Source organism: Diuraphis noxia, unplaced genomic scaffold (genome assembly GCF_037042655.1).
Source record: "Diuraphis noxia isolate RWA-SAM2 unplaced genomic scaffold, SU_Dnox_SAM2 contig0001, whole genome shotgun sequence".
NCBI classification, from domain to species: domain Eukaryota; kingdom Metazoa; phylum Arthropoda; class Insecta; order Hemiptera; family Aphididae; genus Diuraphis; species Diuraphis noxia.
Window position 1 is genome coordinate 80,935,405 of NW_028301711.1, and position 17,603 is coordinate 80,953,007.

General features: G+C 28.3%; 1 protein-coding gene and 1 pseudogene across 1 annotated transcript; both read right to left on the bottom strand.

Annotated features, from left to right (window-relative positions):
- The window catches only part of LOC149061989 (uncharacterized), a 354,191-nt pseudogene that overhangs the window by 134,977 nt on the left and 201,611 nt on the right, over positions 1-17,603 (bottom strand).
- Positions 15,021-16,624, bottom strand: LOC149061999 (uncharacterized). The gene is made up of 2 exons (XM_089217371.1): positions 16,477-16,624; positions 15,021-15,602 (listed from the first exon to the last, which is right to left on the bottom strand). The coding sequence occupies exons 1-2, from the start codon at positions 16,617-16,619 to the stop codon at positions 15,068-15,070; spliced, it is 678 nt and encodes a 225-aa protein (XP_089073497.1). The 5' UTR covers positions 16,620-16,624; the 3' UTR covers positions 15,021-15,067.

Consider the following 17,603-nt stretch of genomic DNA (forward strand, 5'->3'; position numbering starts at 1 on the left):
ATTCTGAACGAAGTGATTAATGTATTGATTTTACAATTATGAGTTTTTTTTTTGTATGTATACTGTACAACAATTTTCGATATTTCTAATTATTTTTTTTAAAGTGTCAATAAAAAAATTTTGGGTACTCAAAAAAACTTGAAAATTTAATACAACGTTACTTATAAGTCGCTCTTATTGTAGTTAAAAAAAAATCAAAAATTGTTAAGCACAATCTTTTTTATAAGTGTTAAAAGTTCAAATTTTTACAAAATATGTCAAAATCGCGAAAATAAACAATTAATTTTGTAGTTGAAAATTCATAAAAATGTTGTATAAGTAGCTACGAGTTAAAAATTTAATACAAGATTTTCAATAAGTTTGGCTTGTATTATTATTATATAAATATTCATATTAGACGAGGAATTTCAAAAAATTAATTTAATTTTAAAATAACATGAATTATTGAAGTAATCTTACTACTATTAACTTAATATAATAACAGTTTATGTATATTAGGTATTTCCTATCATGAGATAAAATATCATTCTGAGAACCTTAATTTAAAACATAAAAAAGCGGGTAAGTGGATGTCGCTCTGCTGTACATTAGGGGGTGGGGTGGACCTCTGACTAGGGTAGGTTAAATTTGAATGAAATGATAGGTATCATTGTATACAAAAAACGATTCTAAACGGAGATGATTTGTCAGTCTAGGATATATTATAGATTATTAAATATCGAACCTTAGATTTAAAAAGAAAATTTGTCATGCATTTCTAGCTTAAAATAATTTGCGAATTTTTGTGATTTTTACGTATTTAGTCAAAATTTTAACTTTAAATGCTTATAAAAAAAAATCGTGCCTACGAATTTTTAATATTTTTTAACTGCTATTGTTACAATGTGTTAGAAGCCTTGTATTAAATTTTCAAGCTTTTCTACCGAACAAATAAATTTTTATCGATATTTATAGAAAAAAAAACTAAAAAAGTTGAAAAATTAAAATGTCAGTAAACAGCTCAAAACAAATCTAAATATTTTGAAAATTGTATCAAATATATAAAATGCCTATATAAATATTCAGTGAAAATTTCAAGTATCTGCGGTCATTTGTTTTAGTCTTTTAGAGTTACACCAAAATAAGAAAATCACTAAATGTGAAATCCAGTGAAAATCCAATGTTGTAAAAATTTAAATTTCAAATGCTCATAAAAATTTAATTTGAATTTCCGGTGGAATTTTTATTTGTGATAAAGATTGAAAAACTTGTAAGAAATCTTGTATTAAATTTTTAAATCTTAGATTTAAAAAGAAAATTTTTTATGAATTTCTACCTTAAAATAATTTGAGAATTTTCGAGATTTTTACGTATTTTGTCAAAATTCAAACTTTGAAGGCATATAAAATAAAATTGTGACAATGAATTTCTTTTATTTTTCAGCTGCTATTGTAACAATATATTTAGAGCCATGAATTAAATGTTCAAGCTTTTCTGCCTAACAAATAAATTTTTATCGATATTAATTTTAAAAAAACTAATAATGATCGAAAATTTAAAATGCCTATGAATAGTTCAACTTAAGTCGAAATTTTTTGAAAATTGCATGTTTGATAGAATATACTTATATAAATATTCGGTGAAAATTTCATGTATCTATGGTCATTCGTTTTAAAGTTACATCAAAAACCAAAATCGATTTTGTCGAAAAATGAGTGTGCGTAAAATTTCCCGTTTTTCCCTTAATTTTTAGTTTGTTTTTCTCGATTATTTAGAAAAGTATTATTAAGAATTTTTTACTTTTGACCCCCCAAAGTACCAACTAGATTCACTTTCTGATCGAACGAGGTACTGAAGTCAAAAATCGAAGCACTTTTACTGCCCCAAAACGTGATGACAGACACAAAAAAAAACACACATCATTGTAAAATTAATACATTCATCGCTCCGCTCAGAATCTAATACAAACTGTTTTATTATTCGTAATTTCGTCACATTTGTCGTATTCACATAGGACACGGCGTAATAACCTTATGATAATTATTATTGCTTTATTATTTTCTTACTTCTAGATTTATTAAAACATAAAAGTACATAATTTATAAACAATCAAGGTAACTTACTATTTTGTTGTCCATTTTTCAAACGCGGCAAGCAAATGACAATGTGATAAATCAATATTATAAGTTGGTACACGAAATCGCATCAAACATCACACGTTGGAAATCGTAATACGAAAACGAATGACAGACAATCTAGTGTTTTTTACTTTATCGATAGTAAAATCAACGACGATACAATCATATGTAAATAACAAGATAACAATACTAAATATAAACCATTTTAATCGTTCGTATAGTCGATATACATAATAAGGTCGGGTTATATTAAACATTTAAAAATAGCAATATTTTAAAAGACAGTGGGAAATATTATTAGAACTCATATTATTTTTCATGTGCTTTCTTGAAGTAATCGACCCGAAATCATTAGTGTGGGGCACAGGCGGGGTATCTTCACGGACATAATAAATTAATAACTAATAATGTATAGTTAAATTGTATTTGTTCATTACTGGGATAAATTAATTTAGTTAAGAATGTGACAGCCGACAGGTACTAGTCACAAAATAGGCACTTATCAAAGTACCTAAATTTACTTTGGATTTTATTTTTATTGTTATATAATAAAACAAATCTACCTATACCAAATAATACATAATATAATACTTTTCATGTAACTACTAGAGAGTAAATAAGAAATAATTATATGAAGTCTGAACAATCCGTTGCTATTACACGTTATGATTTGTCGATGGCTATAGTAGTGTTATAATATTATTTGATAAATCGTTGATTTTCGAAAAAAAAAAAAATTATGCAATTAGAAGTTAAATATGAACTATTTTGTTGCATAGTTTCCGCAAGCACTTTGACTTCCTAATTTTGAAAACCAACTTGCTATTAATTGCTAAGTAATAAGTATTCGCTATTTTTTGACATATATTTGCAGTGGATTGCGTAAAGTGGGTAGGCCAAGTTCATTGACGTGTTGTTTATTAATTATTAAAATAACATTTGATGACTCATTATTATTGATGTTATAACCATCTATGACAATACCAACATCAACAGACATGCTTAAAAATGACGCAATAAATTTGGCATCCAAAACTATGTTGAAAGTTGTGGACATAAAGCAATGTTACAAATTCTAAAACTTATGTTTCAAATTGTTGCATGAAATCTGCAAAACCTTATTGGCACAAGTTTGAATTTGGTCAACCATACTCAAGGTGTCAACTTCAGGACGTAAAAAAGTAATATATAACAGATAAATGATTATAATTAATAATGTTTATTATAATGTAGTTCATTAGACTTTAATTTTTATAATAAACTATTTTGTTATTATACACCCAATGGCCAACATGATACTCTATTATATTTGTTGATGGAAGAATGAATCGAAAAAAATATTTTATATTTTATTTTTTGTTTTCATTCTAATAATGAGAATAAATATAATTTTTTAAACATAAGAAAAAATAAAATTAAAAAAACACGTATTCATCATGTTTTTATTCAATAAAAAAAAAAATAAAAAGTTAGTAGCAATTTTTCTAAAGAGATTTAAAAATGATATAAATATATTAGGAATAAAAAAAAAATATTTTTTTATAAAAAATGTTTTTGCTGGGAAAACCAAAACCATGCAAATTCTAAAAACTACATAGCAAATTCTAGCAAATAAGTAGCAATTTTCCTAAAGAGGTTTAAAGTTTCTGAGTTAATGTGGGGGGGCTACAGTGAAGTTGGCCCCCCCGAGTGAAAAATGTTTTTGCTGGGAAAACCAAAACCATGCAAATTCTAAAAACTACATAGCAAATTCTAGCAAATAAGTAGCAATTTTTCTAAAGAGGTTTGAAGTTTCTGAGTAAATGTGGGGGGGCTACAGTGAAGTTGGCCCCCCCGAGTGAAAAATGTTTTTGCTGGGAAAACCAAAACCATGCAAATTCTAAAAACTACATAGCAAATTCTAGCAAATAAGTAGCAATTTTTCTAAAGAGGTTTGAAGTTTCTGAGTAAATGTGGGGGGGCTACAGTGAAGTTGGCCCCCCCGAGTGAAAAATGTTTTTGCTGGGAAAACCAAAACCATGCAAATTCTAAAAACTACATAGCAAATTCTAGCAAATAAGTAGCAATTTTTCTAAAGAGGTTTGAAGTTTCTGGGTTGATGTGGGGGGGCCAACTTCACGTACGTCCATAATCTTTTATTTAAAAGATGTGTTTTATCATTATAAGTTACAACATTACTAAATATTTAAAACCTTGAATATTATTAGAAACGTGAAAACTTAGCTTATTAGTTTAAAAAATTAAAAATCTTATGATATATCGCTTAAATTTATTGAAAAAAAAATGGAAATAGTATAATACATTAAAATGCAATAAGTTCTTGATTTAAAATGCCTACCTGCCTATGGTATATAACTATGCGTAGTACAATAGGTACCAAAATGTTTTATTGTTGGTCATAAACGTGAACATCTGTTCTTTAAACAGTCAACTATTTAGTATACTCTAAATCAGCGTTTCTCAAAAATCGGCCCACTGGTGAGTCGTCAGTCAATTATTGGTGGGTTACCTCATTGTTAAAAGTGCATTTGTAAAAATATATTAATTATTAACTTTTACAATACTAAATACCTAATAAACCAATGTATACATGTTTATGTAATGAACATTTTGTTTTTATTACTTTTTGAAAAGTGAAACTATGTGGGTAGCGAAAGAATTTTTTGGAGAAATTTTGGTTGCGGTACTAAAAAAATTGAGTCTAAGTAATTAAATGATTAATTGAATTATTAAGCTGAGTTACATCTCATAAAATATACTAACTTTACCTATATTTATTTTTTTCCACTAGTTATATGATATTCATTCAATTCAGTATTACAAACTTTAAAGAAAGTATGCTCACACTGAAACAGTATAGTTATTGAACTTTATTGCAATTTATTTTATGGTTTACTTTAATACATGTAAACACGTCTAAGGACTATTTCTGTGAGTAGCACATAGTATACTAAATTAACATAAAATATTAAACGATTTTATAACCAACTTTTGGATACTTGTATAAATTAAGAATTATTTTTAATTACTTCAATTTCATTGTCTTTGTCTACCTACTTATGAAAAAAAAAAAAACTAGTAACATCGGTAGGATTTAAGTTATTAAGAAAGTAATACGATTTTCTAAATATTTTAAAATTGCACGGTAAAAAAAAATAAGTACCTATAGAAAATTTCAAATAGCTAATACAATGCAGGTGAATATTTTCAAGTGTCTATGATCAGAACAAAAACATTCAAATTACAACTGAAACCTAGAACGGTATAGGCATATCAGAAAATGATCGTGTTTCGTTGAAATATCAAAATTGAGACTGTATTTTCGATTTTAATTTTTTCAACCCGGTTTTTAACAAAAAACAACTTTTTAATCAACATAATTTTGAATTTGATCTTAATAAGCGCTTATAATATGAAATATGAATGTAAAGTAATGAGCTAGCATGAGAAAAAAAATGGTAATAAAATCGATCATTGCTATTTATATACTGGTAAAAATAAAATTTGAACTAATATGGTCCAAATATAAATTCGGTTCATAATAAATTTAAATTTCCCGTCAACAATTATGATATACAATTTAGTTCTGCTAATTATAGCAAAAATGCTCTTTATGGCCATGAAAATTAACTCTCTTATACCGTTATAAAATCATAAGACCCTCGACGTCCGACGCTTATTATGCAAAGAACTTCAGGGTATTTTTAATCGGTAAATTATTTTACCACCAATGGCAGGACCAAAAGCAGCCTTCAAATTATATTTTTATTGTTTCGAAATCACAGTTCACGAATAATTTTACTACCTTATCGATTCCAACAAAATATGACTATTCCACATTTTTTTTTTTTGACCCCAAAAGCCTTGAACCGTTACCGCGATACATACAACATGCGCGATAAATACTACACCGGTGTCGACGACCGTGGCGGGTTGATCAATATACGACCATCAAGTCTTGGCGCTATGGCTCTAGCGTAGTCGCGTGGGTATTTGTATCCCCCCCCCCCCACTTCACTGTCCATACAAACATACACATCGTCACCCTCTAGAAAACCGGACGGCTGCCGACCCAGTCCGCGGGGTGCGAGCGTTTTTATTTTGTCCATTATTTTCAATTGTGTCAATTTTAAACCCAGGAGGCGCTGTCGTCCTATTAATCGAATTACGGTCTCTGCGTGAAACTTCCGTTCCGAGATTATATCGCACTGCTGCCGTCGGTGTTGTTTTTATTTATTTATTATTTTATATATTATTATATGTGTGTGTTACGAATACGATTTTTTATTTTTCCGTTTTGCTTCTAATCGTGTTATCGTGATCTGCACCACCTCACCACCGCCACCGACCGAGACGATGCACTATGCGAGCGCGATACAACATCGTACAGGGTTAGTGTCAGCAGGGAACGAACCACGCCTCAGGGATGACGCCGACGCGGCAGTTGCGCGTAAAGCTTAAAGTATACGACGCTTAAAATGTTTGTAGTCCACGCATATGCGCAAGTCCCTCCTCGTTCTGGTTTTTTACGCAGTATTTTCCGTTAGTGTATTTTTTATTTTTATCTCCCTAAAGAATAATATTTGCATTTGTAAAGTGTATCACATATACCGGTGCCTCGTGATCTGTAGTATAAATGATATGTTTGGTACGTGACCTGCGATCAATGTTAAGCCGTCAAGCGGTATCGGTAAACGTGTCATTCTGTCGTTGTATAATTATTTGAAAACTAAAAACATAATACGCAGAGGCGTGTCCATAGGACCAAAATTCAGGACAGGCCTGATTATAAAAATAATTTGTATAGTCAACACATTTTTAAATTTAAGAAAAATGTTATTATACTTTTTAAGTCATGAGTATGATGTGTAAAATTACGTACTAATATTAAGAACTATTTATAATATGAGTATTTATTTAATAAATTGAATTCGTCTGTTTTTCATTTTGCCGAACTCGTCAATTATCTTAGTAAGATCTTTCAACAACTCCGAACTGAACTCTCTTTCGATTGATATCAGTGCTAAATTATGAAGACGCATAGTAGTCATAGATGTCCGTAACTTGATTCTTCTCATAGATGAAAAACTTCTTTTGGCTGATGCAGAACTTACTGGAATAACCAACACGCATTCAATAACACTGTCAATATGCATTAAAAATTCAAATGTACTCGTATAAGCAAAAAAAAAATGATTGGGTTTGCTTAGAACAACAACATAATTGCTTTTATAGTGGGCACGCGTATAATATTCGAAAATAAAACGGCCGAACAGTATTTTTGACGAAAAGTATGTTTTCCAAATAATATATCATAAGAAAAGTATTTTAACAGATCTGTATTTTTGCCGAAACATATTTTATCCGAACAGTATTTTTGCCGAAAAATGTAACGTCCGAAAATAAAATACAAGAAAATATTTCTTCCAAAAAATATTTAAGCAAAATTATACTCAACGAAAAAATTCAATCCGAAAAATATTAAGTCACAAAAGTATTTTTGTCGAAAAAAAAATGTTCGAACCGTATTTTTGCCGAAAAATGTAACGTCCGAAAATAAAATACAAGAAAATATTTCTTCCAAAAAATATTTAAGCAAAATTATACTCAACGAAAAAATTCAATCCGAAAAATATTAAGTCAGAAAAGTATTTTTGTCGAAACAAAAAATGTTCGAACCGTATTTTTGCCGAAAATTATTTTTAGGATGATTTCGCATCAGCGAACTCTAGAGGATACTGAATTGAAACTCTACTCATTATACGTGCATAATATATGACGTTTGACGGGCGACGGCGAATTAAAATTAATCATTTAAGGGCATGTGACCTGTTTTTCCTTCAAAAAAACGGTCTGGAATAAATTCACGTCTTAACACCAACCTTCTCGCGATTTTTAATATTGAAAAATATGGAAACTGAAAATGGTGGTGTTAAAATAATATGCCCGAAACTATTATTTTATTATTTTATTATTTTATTAAGTTATAGCCGTTTCAAATTTGCGCAAATAGCGTTTGGGATTTGGGGCCTTGGGGGTATGAGGGCTAAAGCCTTACTTAGATAATATTAAATAAGCTTAAAACAAAATGTAGGAAATTTTTGGAGGCTTGCCCCTTAAGACCCCCTATTTGATTCTATGCGTTCAACGCATACCTGCTATAAACTGTATTAATTTATTATGGGCTCTTAAAATTTCAATTTTGTGACTTAACCTATAGACAGTACCGGATCTAGGGGGGGAGATCCGGGGCCAATGCCCCGGGCGCTTATCATAGAGGGGCGCAAATTTTAAATTTGAAACTCATCATTTTTATGATTTGGTGACTTTTAGGGGCGCTAATATTATGTTGTATAATTTGTAGATCCGGTACTGCCTATAGAGGAAAAGTTTAAGTATAGGTAACAATAATAACGTTCTCCCTATATTAATAACCAATATAATTCTGGAAGGTGCAAATTTGAACGGTACAATTCTGGAATGTAAATTGTAAATTATTTCGGCGCAACCCATTTGCGCCTGAACCCATTTATCGTAGCCCATTTGCGCCCCAAATCATAGCCCATATGCGCCCGATTCAGATCAGGTGAAAATCGTGCAACGTTACCTTTTATTGAGTATATTGGCGTGTAACTATAAAATCTAAAATAATATTTGATCGTTTCCCAAGCTAATCGAAACCAATATCAAATAAATTTTGATTATTTTTGACGTAGGATTTAATATTTTTAAACAATCTTAAACGATAACTGACAACAGTGGCAATTAATATGTATTATTTATTTTGTTTCTATATAAATTTAATTTAATGGATTATTAATAATATTTAAAATTTAGATGTATATGCGATATTATTGTAATTGTATTTATTAATTATTTTGATTTTACGTAAAAATGATTCTATTTGAAATTAATAATTTAATGCAATATAAATAATATATATGTATATATAATATGTATACTGTTTAGTATTTAACATTATTTTTAAAATTATTACTTTTTTTTAATTTTGATTTTACATAGAATTGTATATTTTTAAACAACAACGGCAACGTTGCATGCAAAATGGGCGCATTTGGGCTACAAATCAGGGTGTTAAGTTTTTTATTTTGGGCGCAAATGGACTACAGCCAATTATTTACTATATAAATATCTGCGTAGCCACTCACTCGCTTTGCTACGCTTCGAACAAAAAAAACCAAAATATCCCTCGACTTGCTTTGAAACACCACCTCAAGTAGGTCAGTCTACATATTTTACAGTCCAGATTTTTACCAGTTAAATACCAAGTATAGTGGTTATCTCCCTTCGCCTACCGGCTCCGAATCCCAAGCTCCCTAGGGCTAAAATATTGAATAATTAAACTTATCTATGCTTACTAGTTATTAAATTACTAAATAAGTTACCTTAACTAGGTCTCTATGCTAGCGCCTGGGTGGATTCAAAAACATTGTATTATACTATTTACTATTTATATTATTATACAATACATTATTATAATACCTAGTGGATAAATATTAAAATATAAGATGAACCTTGAAAATACGGATTATGTATTTATTAATATAAATAAAATAAATTATTTAAGTATTTAAGTTTTCGTTTTATGATTCAAAATATATGTTTATATGTATTGTTAATACCTACTTAAAGACAACTTAGCTTATACAGGTGTTTAGTGACTGACCAATCTTATGATGGTACCTAGGTAATAAATTCAGCATGGAAACTGACCACACACTTTAGATTATGACAAGGGGTGGATTTCAATTTAGTATAAAATTTAAAATATTTAAATATATATTTGTTTATTACAAAATATTTATATATTATATTAAAATAGGTTTTTATATTGAAAATAAGATAGAAATAATAACCAAATGTATTAGGGCTGATTAGTGATTATAGTACAGTAAAGTTATTAAACATATGTTTAGAAAAGTACGTCTAACTCCTTAGAATTTATTACATTACAACAGTGGACCAGGACTTACTGAATTTATACATAAGCATAGCATAATATATACTATATAGTAACAGACATGTACCTAATACTGATGAGTGATGAGTTATGAATAAATACTTAAGAATTTCTTCTAACAAATACTAACTCTTGATTACTCACGATAGTAACCAGGTTACATTTGCAGTATTTGCACAAAATTAGTTAAATTATTAATATGAAAATTTCACCTTAATTTATTATTGATTGCTATAACTAAATACTTAATAGTGCTTAGTTGCTCTAAAATTATACGGTTTTTAAAAATACCATTACAATTGAACGAATGAAAACGTTGATTGTGTTGTTATATTAAAACTTGAGTCATTATTAAAATAAATGTATTTTGACTTATTAACGGTACCTAATTAAAATCTATTTAAGAGTGTTATACATAAACAATTGTTTATTATAATTTATAAACTTTGAATTTCAATTATCAAAATGTATGATATATAATATATATACCTAGGTGTCGAAAATTTTTATAATTAAATGTATATTGTTATAATACTATAATATGACATTATAACATGTCTTGAAATCTACTAACGCTTTACAATATACTCTATTAAGAATTATTGTGGTCATCTGTTTGTGGATGAGATTAATCCCACATAGGTCAAATCTTAAGTTTATCGATAGAGAATTGTATGCAGATTCCATTTACATGGTCGGTGTAACGAATCTTTAGATTACTTTTAAAAAGCATATTAAACAAAACCAAAAAATCATACAAATACAAAATTCGTTTAATCAATAATCATAGATTATAAATTATGAAAATTATGATAACGAATTATTATTTAGAATGACCATGGTTAAGGTTGTAGATGATTCGCACTAAAGATGTCAGCAAAAAATTGAAATTGAAATTGGAATGGGAATTTTTATATTTCTATGTTGGTACACCTAAAAAAAATATTAATTTCGGATAAAATATTTTTCGTCGAGAATACGTTTCGGGTAAAATATTTTTCAGAAAAAAAAACGTTTCGGTTGAAATATTTTCGGCTTACTTATTTCCGTGTAATATATTTTCTGATAAAATATTTTTCGTGTATTTTACTTTCGTTTTTAATAATTTTCGGATAAAATATTTTTCGAAAGAAAAACGTTTCGGTTGAAATATTTTCGATTAAAAAATTTTCGTCTTTCTTATTTTCGTGTACAATATTTTCTGGTAAAATATTTTTCGTGTATCTTACTTTCGTATTTAATAATTTTCGGATAAAATACGTTTCTATTAAAATATTTTTCGGATAAAATAATTTTCGTAAATATATTTTCGGATATTATATTTTCGGCAATAATATAGCCCCTCTTTATAGTTTATTGATATTTTCTAACAACACTAATTTCAATAAATTCCCGTTTGTAAGCTATATGAGAGAATAAAACTTTAAAACTGTTACTTGTTTTTAATAAAACATTTAACTAAATCGATGATTCAAAGATTTTAAATGTTTATTTACTCGTACATTGAAATCTAAATCAAAATGTATGCTTCGAGGAAGTCAAAGTATACCAAATTACTGCATGGCTACTATTTTGTACGCCACTCAGGCGTGCTCAAGGGAGTAGAGGGGTCATGGGGTTTAACCCCTCCCCCCAAGGTAATAATTTTTATATTGTATAATAGTATTATTATACTCAATAATGGTCAATGGTCCGATAAATTAGCAATTTTCTCAAAGGAAATATTACATTTTTTTTTCATCAATGTAACATAATGTAAATGTAAACACATTTAAGTATATTATAGATGGTAAAGATGTTAAAGATCCTTATGAGTACTATCGTATAACAGTAGCCTATACCATACATAGATTTTTTTATCAAGTTTAAAGAGCGATTTTTGTGCCATAAAAATGTATTTGAAGGTCAGTTACTTAATTAATTTTTTAATTGTTGGGTACTTATTTAATATTTTAAGTATTTTTTCAGGATTTTAAAGTTTATTTTCTGGTTTATATTCAGACAAATTTGGGAAACTTAATACATTTTATCTTTATAGTGACAAAAATACAGCAATGGCTGACATTTGTGAAATGATCTGTTAGAAAAAAATGAACAGTGACCAAAAAATGGTTTAGAAACTTTGAAACTTTGTAAAAATGAAATATTTCCAAATATTTATCATTTATTAAGAATATTATATTCTCTACCTCGCTCAACGGCATCATCGGAACAAACAGTTTCATGTCTTAAAAGACTGAAAAATTATCTGCGTAGCATGATGACAGAAGTAAACATTTCAAAATTTAAGAAAAATGTTAATTATAATATTTTTTTTATTCATGTTTATACGTAACATATTTTTTTAGACTATACTTAATGGATTGAAAATGCTAGACGTCCACAAGAAAGTTCCAATAACAGCTGAAGATTTTTCAATTTTTTCAATATTTTCTATATAAACGTTCGGTAAATGACGGGCCGTGGAATGCAGAAAACTGGACCGTCAACATGTTTTAAAATTTTTCCCTCATATTAGGTACTGTTACCTATAACAACAGAGATTTGACTAAAATACAGAATTTTATCACGTAATAATGTACCTAAATATTTATTAGTATCTGAATGCATGAATTGGAAAACCTATGTTAGTTAATATTTTATCCGCAGAACTAAAATATAGATTATAAATAATATATTCGTAAGAAATAATAAACATTTTTCTAAATCAAATATTATTATAATTATTTAGTTTATACTTGTTACATAGCTAATGTATTGGTTATTAATTTATTATTAAGGCTAGAAAAATGAAGCACTAAAAACCTACAGGCTACAATAAAGGAATTAAAAAATTGCCAATAATGCTACAAAAAAGCATTTTAACAAGGAAAATGCAACTAAAAAAGACTTGAACATTTTTTAGTTTAGCTGAATTTACAACTTATTGTCCCGTAGTTAGCTTTATATAACACTTCCGAATTCAAAAGGAATATTTTACCAGGGCGATCAATTTCTTAGATGCCTATTATTACATTTGCCAATAACGACCAGCTACATCTGTCGTCTCGTCGATCGATGCCCATATTTTCTTTTCAAATGCATACGCTCTTATATTATTAATTGTTTCTGTGTAACATTCAGTAACATATTTCTTACACAATGTTGATTGATCTGGTATGATTTTATTAAACATAATAGGGCCTTGCATAGATCGTAGTTAAATTTCGATGCTGTCGATGGGCCGTTTAATAAAGTCTGAATAGTAGATATTTTTTGTTGATTTTTTCTATTCCCATCTTATGTTTATTACGTGAAACATGTTGAGAAACATTTTTTTTTTCACCTAAAACTTTTATGTCACAGATTTTGCAATAAAGTATTGTCCCATCAGTGGTAAAAATGTCACCGAATTCGCACACATATGTACGTGAACGACAAGCCAAAGATTGTTTAAGCTTAGGCATTTTAAGTTTTAAAAATATTTTAAATAAACTCGAACACAAAATAGGTATAACTCCACACGCGATTACAGGAAAAAACTATTAACGACTTGTCGTCCTAACGTATTAAGGCGGTTGAAAGTGGGTCGTTTTTTCGTGCATTTAGACCAATAGGTAATAAGCAAAAGAAAAAAAAACACACTTCCAGAAGTCCAATTTTCATTTTGAAAAAATGTTTAGATTTTTTAACTCCCTGTCTGTGATATGTAGGAAAATAATTTTTAATTTTATGTTTTTTAGTAACAATTAAGTAAAAGTGAATTTTGGAAAAAAAAGAAAATTAATTTGGTACTATATTAATTAAACAATAGAAAAAATCGAAAATCCAATTCCTACATAACCTAGAAAACAGAATAATGAATTTAAATATGTTTTTAAAATTAAAATCGGGATTTTGGTACTGGGTGAATTTTTCTTCCGCTTTTTGGGACTTTCATAGCCGTATCGGAGTTGAAACATTTTCAATTGCAAAATTTAGTGACGTGTGACTGCGCGTAGGTACGCTATACGGATTTCCGAGAATCTTAGCCGCGACTATTATACGGGCGATAAGAAGTCAATTATAAGATATTATAAAGATACACAGCTGCTAAGGCTGGGGCTATACACGGCGATATTCGCTGCGGAATTCGTCGAGCGGATTTCGCAGCGAATATCGTTCTGTCCGGCTATACACAACGAATTCGCGTGACGAATTCGTTCACTATATTCGCCGCGATTTTCCAATGATGTTACCATAATTTTGATACAATAATAGGTTCCAAAACAGTTTTCAAGTTATTAATATAATTCTATAGTAAAAATGTTTATAAAATAACTCGTGGGGTGAGTTCGAGAATATTCACATATTGATATGCACGTGCAGTACCAATTCATTCTTCAATCACTTTTGTTGTGTCCATACCTCTAGTAGATTCACCAGTTAAACCACCGAAAATATGACGTCTGATGAATTATGTACAGCTGAACTTGTAGCTATTGCGTTAGCTTTGGAAGAAGAGAAGACAAAAAAAACTACCAAAAGAAAATATGCTGTACATCCACTGAACGGGGAAAGAGAAAAAAAGGACAATTTCAACAATTTTACGGTGATTTACGTAAATATCCAGAAAATTTTTTTCTTTCTATTGGATGTCTATACAAACATTTGATGAAATGTTGAGTCTCGTCAAACCAAACTTATCAAAGTTAGATAATATTAAAAATGATACGATAACACCGGAAGAACGTTTGACAATCACTTTGAAGTGAGTAGTATAGGTATTTTGTTATGTACTATATTTTAACTAGGTAGTTGATTTACTTTATTAATAATAAATTTTACACCTTGTAACATCTGTTATCAAAAAAATATAATTATTACAAAAGAAATAAAAATAATAAGTACCTAATAAACATTACACCTTGTAATTAAAATATTATAAATCGTATATAAAAAAAAAAAAAACATTCTTTAAATCTAATACAATTTTTTATAAATTAATGGCTTACTCAAGACTATAGTTGGTATTGGAGTCATTTTGTGTTGTAGATGACGATGAAATATCTAGTTGTGGTGGTGGAATAGCGTTTTGATATTGATACGGAAAAGAGTATAACTCACTAGGAACTTGATAATATGACCTTTCTGATTGTGGAATGATGGAGGGTGCTACTGGTGCTAGGTGAGCGGCTTGAGGTTGACTAGCTGGTGTCATATATTTTTTCATACATTCCATGATTTCAATTCGAAATTGAAAATTTTTTTCGGTGTCCATCTTTCTCATAGATGGTAACAAGGAAAGTAAAAAATGTTTGTTTTCATCAAATTCTTCTTGTTTTGTTTGAATTCGATTTTTTTCGATGGCGTTCAGCAAATTTTCTTGAAAAGCTGACAGTTTTTGTTTATTATGTTTTGGTATAATTTTAGTAGCATTTGTTGGTAATGCTACTGTTTCTTGGCCTTCTGCAGAACCCGGCGAATCAATTACATTAATGTCCTCAATTTCGTTTTCATTTTCATGAACTATGTTTCCTTCGGTACTGCAAATAATAATTAGTAAGTAAATTAAAAATTAAAAATTGCTTATTTTTTATTTAAATATAAAATTTAATTATTAAATAGGTATCGAAAAAACACAAGTAGTTACAATAAGTTTTGTTTAAAGATATTTTAAGTTCAAATTTTGACAACATTGAATAACGAAAAATAATGGTAATATAAAAAATATTATTTGTGCCTTTATAGACTTGCACAACTTTTCGCTAATATACGTATTTTATAAATTTCTATCTCAATTATTATTATTATTATTAAGAAATTTACGAGGATCCTTGTTTTAAATTTTCAAACCTTAGCTATAAAAATTGAACATTCTATACATTTTTATAACTACAAAATAATTTTGTCAACATTTTGTCAAAATTCGAAATTTAAATGTTTATCAGAAAACGTTTTCACGTTCAATTATGTGAAAATATTTATCAGAATATATTTATCTAAAAAAATTTTTTTATAAAAATTAATTTATGGTAAGAAAATTATTCTATTTTTATAATTTATACATGTACGTATAGAACAAAACATGAGGATTATTCTATATCCAAATTATCTACCTAATAGTATAATGGTTTATCGATTAAAAATATTTTTTTTATAACTTGTCGAAAAGGGAAATACCGATAAAAATTGGGGAAATAGCAGTCACTTTTGAAATGATGTTAAATTGAATTATAATGTTGATTGTTTTATTTTTTAGTAAGATATCAAATATTAAGAAAGTACTTATTATTATTATTTATATTTCCTAAATTTATAAAATAAATAGTTATGAACAAATGAAATAAAATTGTTTATTTTTTTTATAAAAAAAACTTTTTGATATTCATTGATAAAAAATGTTTATTCGATACTTACGTTCTGCCGATTGAATTTGGTTGAAGAAATGACAGCATGTCATAATAACAATACTTTGCTTTTTTCTTCATCGAAGACCCTGACTTTATATATCTTTGATGTTCTCTTCTAAATGTATCGCGTAGGTTTCTCCACTTTTTCATGATTTCTTTCACTATAAATTAAAAACTATATTTTATTTTTTATAAAATTTAACCCTTACAGAGAATACTGAATAATAAATAATAATAATATATTTTAAAAATATTATACAACAAATAATAAAATAAAGGTGGGCAAGTGGATGTCGCTCTACTGTACAGTAATTGGTTACAAGTGGGTCACTGTAATGGATGGTATTAATTTTAAATTTACCTAATGATAAAATATCATTGTATACGAAAAGCGATTTTGAGCAAAGACGGTATGTCAGCCTATAATAATACTATATATACGTAGGCACATTTTATGATATTATTGTAAGTAAAGTAATTCATTTTAGTCTTAGGCATTAGTATCTACTACAGTAGGTTAATTTAATTTTGCCAAAAAATTACATTTGAAAATGTCATTGTATATAATATTAGTTAGATTTATTATAGCTATTTATTAATATAAAATGAAAATTGTTGGTCAATATTATTTTTCAGATACTTAGCAACGGGTGCTACATTTGATCAGCTACATTTAGATTTTTTAATTGGAAAAAGCACTGTTCGAGTGATAATTAAAGAGACTCTTTCAGCTTTATGGGAAAAACTACAGCCTTTGGAAATGCCAGAACCTACTAAAGAATTATGGTTAAAAGCAGCAGAAGGATTTTATAAAAATGCAAACTTCCCAAATTGCCTTGGTGCAGTTGACGGGAAACATATTCGAATAATAAATCCAGCAAATAATGGATCAAACTATTACAATTATAAACACTTCTTTTCAATTGTTTTAATGGCTTTGGTAGATTCAAATTATTGCTTTCTTTCAATAGACGTCGGTGCTTTTGGAAGAGAAGGAGATCCTAATATATTTAAAAAGTCACCTTTAGGTAAAAAATTATATAATCGTCAATTGGACATACCGAGTGAAAAAAAGTTACCAAATGATAATGGTGGTAAAGAACAACCATTTGTTATTGTTGGAGACGAGGCATT

Bases quoted from the DNA above. Each gene is read 5' to 3' on its own strand.
- LOC149061999 (XM_089217371.1), bottom strand. From the start codon at position 16,619: ATGAAAAAGTGGAGAAACCTACGCGATACATTTAGAAGAGAACATCAA. The intron at 15,603-16,476 runs GTAAGTATCGAA...TATTATTTGCAG, and splicing joins CCAAATTCAATCGGCAGAAC to TACCGAAGGAAACATAGTTC.